Source organism: Channa argus, chromosome 11 (genome assembly GCF_033026475.1).
Source record: "Channa argus isolate prfri chromosome 11, Channa argus male v1.0, whole genome shotgun sequence".
Lineage (NCBI taxonomy): Eukaryota > Metazoa > Chordata > Actinopteri > Anabantiformes > Channidae > Channa > Channa argus.
Window position 1 is genome coordinate 14,158,914 of NC_090207.1, and position 10,066 is coordinate 14,168,979.

Genomic DNA, 10,066 nt, shown 5'->3' on the forward strand with positions numbered 1-10,066 from the left:
GTAAAGTCTGTGTTGAAGTGTTATTTTGACTTTTATAGTGAGCAAGGTCTAAAACAAGCACGATATTCAGGCAGTTTTGATGTATGCCATTCAAGCAAGTTGGAATAGTGAAGACATTTCTCCGGCTGAAGCCACATTGTAGCTGACTACAAACCAATGGGAGGCCCAAAAGTTGTTCTTATCTCACCTGGGACTTAGAGCATAAAAGAGAAAAACACCCTCTACTTTACGGACCACAAAAAATCACCACTTAAACCACTTTAAGCATTTATTGTCCTTTGTGTCACAAAGCCCAAAGATTTATGCTACACCCAGTCATGTCGTGGGTCCCAACATAGACAGACGCTCCACCCTGCTCCTCAGACATGGGGGCCAGGGGCAGGGGAAGTCATTATAAACGGGGAGAGAGTGTGTGTGTGTGTGTGCTTGTGTGTGTGTGTGTGTGTTGCGGGGGGGGGTTAGCTACTGTAGTAGAAAAATGAAAACTGCTGTTGTAGAATGGTACTGTAGAAGGATAAGGACTTGGTTTTAGCTTGGTTATAAAACTAAAAACCACACACAAGAATCAGCCCTTGCACAGTGTGATTACTCAATGAGTACATTAAACCTGATTAATAAAGTGGAGGTACAGAGCCGCCCTAAAGAGTCAGATGGATCCTATTTCTTAACTTCATTTAGAAGACAGAAGCAGTCCTATGTAAGCCTAAGGGACATCTCTCCTTTTCTTAAGAATTGTACACATGTATTAGAAGGCCCATAAAGAGGCCAACACAACAGTGCAAAACAGAAAGATGCCGATGGTAGTAAATAAGTAAACTGGGAAAAAAAATGTAAAAAGAGGAAACAGAGGGGCAAGTAAAAGAAAAGGGAACTTGTTTCTCCAAACCATTCTTCAGCTCCAGATTGCAACATTGGCCCCCTCTGAGTGCCATGACTGTTGTTCATTTCTGTCAGCTGTTGTATAACTAAATGTGTGCATGTGTCTGTAAGTCCCTAAAAAAACTCTCTTTTTGTCCTTGTCTCACCTTCTTCACAAGCCACGCCGCTGAATCCTGGACAGCACTTCCACTCCAGGGAGGTTACTGTGCGGTACACCACTTTATAGGACGGTCTGACCACAGTCCTGTAGCTGTAAAAACATACACAATTTCTAGAGTCATTACATAGCAATAGGAGTTTGTGTGTGAAATGTGGCTGTGAACACGCCAGCATGTGTTTGTGATGGCTTCATAGTTACATTTTAATTAAAAATATTTTTTCTAGTTGTCCCATTTACATTTTTCATTCCCCTAATTTTACAGAATGCCTTTTGTCTATACTTTGAAACAGGTACAAACTTCTGAAAAAAAAAACAAGCAGCTGTGTTGTATTTTGATGTATTACATTAAATAGCTATATCTTACAATACATTTCCTCTGGAAATGATGATGATGCTGGTATTCTTCCTTCTAGCCCTGTAGTCACATTTTTAAAATACTGTAGCTTACATTAGCTACTTATATTTGGAGCAGTTCAATTAACTGTCAGCATTTGCGTTTTTTTATGGTGAGTAGTCAAGATAAAAGCTCTCTGTGAGACAAATGACAGATGTAATACTATTAAAAATTTCAATAGATAAAGTCTAGAACAAAATACCAACCAACAAAAACAGTTGCTGTTCATTGTTTCAAGGTTATTCTCTTATAAGGATTCACATCAGTAGCAGTTGCATTCCCTTCAGCCTCTCACCTGCCTCCTGTACATCCCTGTGGCCAGCGGCATGTCTGGTAGACTCGCTGGAGGATCGTCCCATTCTGCACCTGGCATGTCACTGTCTTGGTGATTGTATGAGGACACCAGTTCCTGAAGGGAGAAATAAATTAAGGGAAGGTCATAAATGCAGAAAGAAAGAATAATAGATCAAAATAAAACCACAATTTGTTATGTTATGCTTAGATACAAATAATGATATAGAATTAGAGGTGTGTGTATTTTTAAAATGCCTTCACAAAAGCCACACACACTCTACAGCATTAACCATGCTGTCACAGTCAATACACTGTCGTCTTCCCACAGGTTTGGTTTATTCTGTCCCTTCGTCCACCCATTTGTTTTGAAACTTCTTTATGGTGTTTACACGGTTTTAATCAGCCAAGAGATTTGCAGAAGTGCTTGTGGGCTGTATTTACACTGTGGTCTCTCCTCTATCAATACACATCTGTTTGCATCCGGGGTTCGGAAGAGGTCAAGTCCCTCTAGAAAGAATGAGAGGAAGTCATGGTCCCTTATAGAGTTTTTCAACATGGGTAAAAGATGAGTCATGAGTCCACTCCCTTGCTAGAGAAGCTTCATTAGACTTTGACTATTCAATACTAAGAAAATTATCTGCTAGGGAGTAAAAGCTGTTATGCAAAGGTCAGAGGTTAAGACCTGAGAGCAATGATGTGATCTTTAAGAGTAGGCCAAGGCATGTGTACTCACCTACATTTACACTTTAGAGTTAATTCCTATAAATCAAGAAGCAAAAAGATAAAATGTGTGACTTATAAAGGGTTTATTTAATTTAATTAGAAGAGACTGAGATTTAATTGGTTTGGTCACGAAGAACTTAATCAATCTAACAGCAGCAGCTATCTGGACCTGAAAGAACTGGGCTGAAGGAAAATGTTAATGTGAAAAGTTTAGCAGAGTTTCATCTCATCTCTCTACTAATGAAATCAGGAAACTGAAGGGTGGTTAGCTGGATTTAATATGTGGAAAACACACTCAGGCTGTTTGAGCTGCCATATGTTACAATTATAATATTAACAATGAAGGGTACAAATACCTTAATAACCTTCATATGGCCATAGCTGGAGGAGAAACAAGGAAAACAATTACTATAGGCAGTGTTTACACTACCAGTAGATGCTAGAAAGGGGGTTCTATGTAGAAACCACAAAGGAGGCTGTGGCTCATAGAACAAAACTCTTTGTGTGTTCTGCTGCCAATGTGTTCACAAGGGTGGGAGGGTTTTCCCACCAAAGGCTGTTTGTCAATATGTGAGACCATATGTTTGTATGTGTGAGAGACCGTTTACACTAAAGGAAACTGCCAAAGGCGGAGGATGCGAAAAAGCCCTGAACCAGCTCCCATTAACAATCCCCACATGTTGTGGTGGCCGCACACACAGACCTGAGCCAGCGAGCACGGGCACCTCTGAGAAATCTCTTTGTACTGCAGCACATCAAATGACTATGTCTCTGCTATATATTTTATCTGTATTATCAATTAAGCTTTTGATTTTCAAAATTCTTACATTGCTGTTGTTTAAGTTACTTTTTCAGTATAAGTTATACATTTAAAAAATCTGGACAAAATATTCCAGAATTATTAAAAAGTAAAACAAACTGTGCAGAAACAGAACACAGTCTGAATTAACTATATTTCAAGTAAAATAAACAAGGACTTTATCTGCAACACATTGCTTAAATGCTGACCCAACTATCATGTACTGTATATATACAAAAATCAACATGGATCTGAAGGATTACCCTATGATTGCTTTCCCTTGTCCAGAAAAAGTGCTCTAATCATCCTTGGAAAATTTCAGGCACTGTATGAGCTGTGGTCAGGTACAGCTGAGATGAAGGGGGGGTATTAACCCCAACTCCTCCCGAGCCTTTATCCTCCAGATCCAACAGAAAAACATGAGTTTCCCAGGGTGAGGAGAGTTTACCTGGGAATAGCTGATAGACAGTCACCAGGGGGTATGTGAAGGGAAGTGGGGTGGGTTTTGTGGTCGCCCCTCTCTTTCTTCATTGCACTTAAGCAATTACCAAAAAGGAAATGCCAACCTTTGCTTCTTCAGTGAATTAAATAATAAAATCAGTTGCCATAACACAGTCTTACAATTTCACAGTACCTGAACTACCAAGACACATAATTGGTTCACCTAGGACATAAATAGTACAAAGCAGCAAGAACAATGCTCTTAGTTTCCACTGCAGAGAAGATAGAGATATAGTCAATAAGAGGTCTTTGTCCATAAATGATCCATAACAGGCAATTTAGAAAAATAACAATTAAAAGTCGATCTTACTTATTGAGCTAGAGTTAATATCCTTCCTTATTTGGTTAATGAGAACTATTATATAATGATCTACTAAATATTATATGGCTTTATTCATAAAAGAGCACAGGTGCTCAGTGCACTCAGTCTTTCCCTCTAAAATATTTCATAGTCAACACCTTCCTCTTACTACATTCGTCCTTGTGTTAATAAGTGTGAAACCCACCAGCACCATGCTGTTTCACTAGCAAATACACCAAGCAGACCCTCAGTGAGTATCGGGTCTCTAAGCACACATGGGACACTCTGAATGTAGGGCCCAAGCTAAATAAATCATCAGCCATCTCCCACAGTCACACACAGCCAACAGTTAAGAAAGAAATCCACAATTTTTAAAAGGACGGAAAATCACAGCTTCGGCCCATCTGTTCCTCAACACTACAGATGCCAAGACAGTAAAACAGAGGAGGGAAACAATAACGTGCTGAACCCTAAGTGAATGCAAATGCTGAAAGAGATCTTGTGAACTTATTAAGCTTATATGGTGTCCTCTAGTTACTGTGCACGCCCTCATTTTGCCATGCATGCTGTGCAGTCTGCACCTTTCATGATCACACTACTGAGATAGTGCACTTTGAGCAGCAGACTGTGTGGGGAGGAAGAACCAGGAAGTTAAGCCATGTTAACTGACAAGAGGATTGATGACGGCAAAACACTGCTGAGAGTGGTTAAAAAAGTCATTCCCTTTCCATCCAACCATCCATTCACATACCGTGGGAGGAGGAGGGCTGACCATGTTTGAAATGCGGCATGGATTGAAATCTAATGGAATTTCTTTAGATTTCTGTCTGTGGGAAAAATGCTTGTGGAGAACAAAGGACAAGAGACAGATGTGGCAAACGGCCAGATGAGAGAAGAAAAGTAGGAGAGGAGAGGAGTGGAGTGGAGTGGAGTGGAGGGGAGGGGAGAGGAGAGGAGAGGAGAGGAGAGGAGAGGAGAGGAGAGGAGAGGAGAGGAGAGGAGAGGAGAGGAGAGGAGAGGAGAGGAGAGGAGAGGAGAAAAAAGGTCACTTTATCATAAGGGTCACACAAAGGAGCTTCCGATGGGAAGTGAAAAAAAGACAATTATGAAGCACTGTTGGTCCCATGGGCCCATGAAGAGGCGTGAGATAAATGTGGCGCACAACAAATGACAAAGAGAGAACTAGAGACAGGAGTCACAGTGTAACTAATGAAGAGGGGGGATACAACATTCTTGGACTCATAATCTGCAGCTTTGAGAAAAAAAATATCTACAAGCGTATAGTGTAAAACAAACTACTAAAAGTAAAATATAAAACAGCACACAGCTGTGTTTAGTCTGCATTTGTAAAATTGTTAAATTAACTAATAAGAGAACATTAGAGAAGGTGGGTTATCATATAGTAAGTTCAAAGCTGCCAAGAATTGTCCACGTGTGGAGGACAGTGAGGATAATTAAAGCAGCACACATAAACCTTGAAGAACAGAGGAGTGATTCTTTACTGCAGCCTCAGAAAAATGAGTAAAACTCTCATTTGTCTTTGTTTGTTTTGAGCTTTCAGGCCTGAACAACTGTGAGCAGTAAGTGTCTCTCTGTGAGTAACAGGTATGTGCATGGGCTGGGAACTTAAAAAGTGGAAATTGCACTAAACTGTAAAATAAAATTCACTGATATCACACACACTGACGAATGTCATGAATGTACTATCAACAGAACTACAGTCTGCAGGGGAAATTGGTACAAGGTAGAAAATATCTATTATCATCATTACCAGTACTGACTAATCTGTTGTTTTATTATATAGTTAATTTCTTGTTTTTTTAAAAGAGCTGTCTAATAGAAGGCCCTCATATTTAAACGGTTACTCTGCGTGCCATGTAACTGAAACACTACTGGTTCATTGGTCTGGCAGGGGACCTTTGTTGCATGTCACACCCCCTCTTTTCTCCCATGATTCATGTCTGTCTCTTCACTTAAGACTATCAAATGTCCAAAAATAGTTAAAAAAATCACCATCACAGTTTCCCATAGACCAAGATGATGTCTTCAAGTCTCACTTTGTTAAATAAACGAAGTACAAACCCCAAAGAGCATCAGTTTACAATCATGGAAAACAAAGGAAATAAGCTAAAATTCCTAATTTCATATCTTAGGTCCAGATTATTTTGGCTGTTTTTGTCTTACATAATGTATGGTTGCAACTAACAATTATTTTAATATCAATTAAGCTGTTCGTTATTTCTTTGAATAATCAGTTAACAGTGACATTAAACAGAAAAAGCACCAATGCATCACAATAGAAACAATGGAACCATCAGTTTTTGGTTTGACTTTTACCAGAAGTTAAGATTACGTTTTTTGACGGTAAATTATTCATCAGGTTCATCTGACTGATCTTAATATACATAAAATCCATTGTTTGAGCAAATACATTGTTTGAGTGGCCTAATTTAAACCTACTCTGCTTTAAGCCAGACAGGGCTCAGCCTACTGGAATCTCTGTCATCTTAATTCCCATGTTTAAAGAAAACGTGGATTTGGTTAAGATGGGTGAGGAATGAGGGCAGCCACAGAGCTCAGACTGTCTGTCAGACCATGACAAGTCCTCCAGGGGAGAATAAAGAAATGGGTAAGACAAGAAATAAAGAAGCAGCTACCTCTGTAACTCCTCAGTGTGCTGACCTCATAGAGTTGTAAAGGACAATGAGGGTGAATGAACACTTTATCAGGTTCTCTACAGAACAAGAAATTACTCAAGAGTTGTAAATCCCCTTTGAGTTGGGTAATTGCTGGGTGAAGATGGTGCTGATATAGGAAAATTCTTAATAAAGGTTGTCCTGTGACAGAATATTCTCTCAGTCTCCTGAAATTGTTCCTTTATGTGGCTGAACCCAATGAGAAGGTAACTTTCTTTCACTGAATGTAAAGTTGATAAGGCCTATGACAGAGAGCCTTCTGCTCCCTGAAACCCCCCTACCACTGTTGGCTTTGTCAACTCACCATAAACTGCTGCATTTACAGATCAGAGCAGAGAACAGGTGGACTGAAACTTTCAGCTCCTCTGGCCTGCTGACGTCTCTGCTCTGAAGACAGCAACTTCCTCTATGTCTATCCTGCTATTCCTCCACTGCCACTTGCAAACAGACAGCAAACCCACTCTAAACTTGTCTCCCTTTCCTTAAACAAGCCCAGATATGGTAAATTCCTAGCCGCCTGTGTTTAGTAAACCTTTTCTAAACCCCTGGACAAAAGCAACAGAGGAGAGTTGAGGCAGCGGAGCGAGGCTGGGGGTACTGAAACCCACCTGGGTACACCTCGAAGAAAAGACCTCATCAGTGAAAAAAAGGGGTTTCAGCCTCAGGCTTTATTCAGTTCACACAACTTATCCTGCACACGCACACACACACACACACACACACACACACACAAACATGCATGACAGCATAAATATTTGTAAGTTGGGAGATGGGAAATTCTGGCTGGTCTCAGGAGTGAACCAGAGAAGGTCAGCACTCTTACGTGACTTCAGTGTATTGCTTCTCATTTAAAAGCACCTTCATGAGTCTCTCTCAAAATATAAAAATTAAACCTAAAATCATTTGTCCCTCATTCACTGTCTGCTACATTTCTGCAAGAAATTCATTCTGTATTAGGGCACATCGGAGCAGGATTTGTGTGAACAGGTGAGCATGTTGATGAGAAGCCATGGGGCTGAAGGAGCCAGGAACAAAGCAGAAAGACAGTGGAAGTGCTCTTCTGAGCCACACAGACAGACAGACAGACAGAGAGAAACGGTGGGTGAGGGGGGACAGCAGAGAGGATGGAAGTCAGCATAGCACTTTGTGCTGCCAGCACAGGAAAAAGGAAACCAACTGCCAGGAAGACAATAGGACCTGGTAAATGGATGGAGCTGGGAGTAACTCTGCACAGCCATGCACTGACAACCCAAGTGTGAGGCTGTAAGGTTAAAGGGGTTATGTGCATATAACAATTTATAAATAGTGCAGTACTGTAAAAATATTAAGTGCAAATAAGATTATGCTTCCCTTACCTTTTCTGATAGCTGTGCGTGGTGTGAGAGGCTGCTGTCTGGTCCCTGCTCAACTGTGTTCCGACTGAGTAGGTTTTGTAAAGTCCCGTCTTCCAGGTCCCGTCAACAAACGTGGTCAGCCAGAGAAGCAGCACAGTCCAAAGAACACTTTCTCTGCAAAGCGCGGACACGCTCTCCCGTTGGCGCGGTCCCATTTCCTTGGCATCAAAAGTACAGCCAGGAAAGTTGTAACGAGCCCAAGTTTGCCCGGTTAGAAAACAGACTGATTAGTGAATCCAGCCGGGAGAAAAATGAGTCAAACAGCAGCGGCTCGGCTGCAGAAGACGCGCATCCTTTTATACTAAATAACCAATCCAGCAATTCTGCTGCCTATAAAACACGATTTCTTGCACTAGTTTATTTGTAAAACAGTGTTAAAGCAGGCTCTATCTCAACCAGAGACCGGACCTTGAAACTAAACCCTGAATACTATGAGTGTTAATAAAAGTGTCGTCCTCCTTTCTCTCCCTACCTCCTGTCTGTCTGTGCGAGCCTCTACAGCAGCGGGCATGAAACTGGTTTTATACTCTCCTCGGGTCTTTTTAAAGCACAGCCTGCTGATACTTTTTCACCCTGCCCCGTTTCAATCTCTCACAGAATACGGTGCACACTCAGTGCGACGGCACACAGACGCATTAGCTGTGAATGAATTACAGGCTGCTGCTCCTTCGACGTTTCCATGAAATCACTTTAACTGTGCGGGTGATGAGTAATTGGTTTCTGGCAAACACAAGTGAATATAAAACAAATATTCACTAAGTACTGCCCCTAATAGATTTGAAAAGTTGTATTTAAAAGCCCAATAAGTAAAACAGGCATATTTTGTGGTTTGTGCCTGAATATTTGCATTATGTCTATCTATTTATCCAGACAGGAGAATGAGGTTAATGTAGTGGATGTACTGCATAAGCTATGGGACATAGGTTTACAGTGCAGTCAGCCAGTAATCACTGGGGAACTGCTCCAATGTAAACAACACCAAAAACTGTTGCAGACACATGTATTTCTGTGATTGAGGTGACCACACCTATCAGGCCACACGGACAGCTATGAAAGATGCCAGAGAATACAAAGAGTATCTCTGCTACTGGCTAGTACACAGTAGTGTTGGAGAAAATCTCGACTATTGGGAGATGGCGGTAACACTGACAATTTCGACTGGCACTAATCATCCTCTATTTTGACAGGGATAAAAGAGCAAACAGTAAATCTGCTTGGATGGAACTGAAGCCCACATGCTCTCAATCACAACAAATGGAAACTGTTTGGGATCTGAGGCAAGGGGGTTGGAAAATAATGTGTCAGAGTTTTTTGTTTCAGGGCACCTTTGGCATTTTATAAGGCCACTTGATGCAGGCTATGGTGCAAAGCAGGAACTGGAGCAATTTAGGTTTATTGTAAACCCCTCAGTCACAGGCAGCTGAAAATAATTTTGACCTCTGAAGAGAGACACAAAGCTGTGCTCCACTGAGGAATCTTTACCTTTATCTTTAATATCTTCAGTTATTCTGAACCCCTAACAGCCTATTCCCCTCCACAGCTGTGCAGTGCCAGTCCAAACCTGGTAGAAATTGGGGTGGGTTGTGTCAGGAAGGGCATCCCACATAAAAACTGTTCCAAATCAACATGTGGATAATGATCTGCTGTGGAAACCCTGAACTCACAGGATAAGCCGAAAAGGACAAAAAAAATGAATAAAAAATCCATCGTCTGGGTGGTTGTACATTTACTGAGATCTACTCACTTATAAGAAGTGTAGGTTAATTAAAATGCATTTTTTTGCCCCTTTTGCCCATTGATTCATGCATTTGTACTATCTAGGTTGGATTACTGCAATGTACTGTTGTCTGATCTACCATTGTGCAGCATTAGAAAGTCGCAGAAGGTCCAGAACACTGCAGCTAAGGTACTACCAAAACTAGGAA

General features: G+C 41.0%; 1 protein-coding gene across 4 annotated transcripts in view; it reads right to left on the reverse strand.

Annotated features, from left to right (window-relative positions):
* The window catches only part of emid1 (EMI domain containing 1), a 48,141-nt gene extending 39,308 nt beyond the window's left edge, over positions 1-8,833 (reverse strand). For 2 of the 4 annotated variants that reach the window (XM_067520068.1, XM_067520069.1), the window contains exons 1-3: positions 8,103-8,830; positions 1,729-1,842; positions 1,026-1,129 (exon numbers count right to left, since the gene is read on the reverse strand). In XM_067520068.1, the coding sequence (XP_067376169.1) occupies positions 1,026-1,129; positions 1,729-1,842; positions 8,103-8,296 (412 nt within the window). In that variant the 5' untranslated portion in view covers positions 8,297-8,830. Of the gene's footprint in view, positions 1-1,025; positions 1,130-1,728; positions 1,843-8,102 lie in introns of all 4 variants that reach the window. The other 2 variants (XM_067520071.1, XM_067520070.1) reach the window with 2 other exon arrangements.
* Between the last annotated feature and the right edge of the window lie 1,233 nt (positions 8,834-10,066).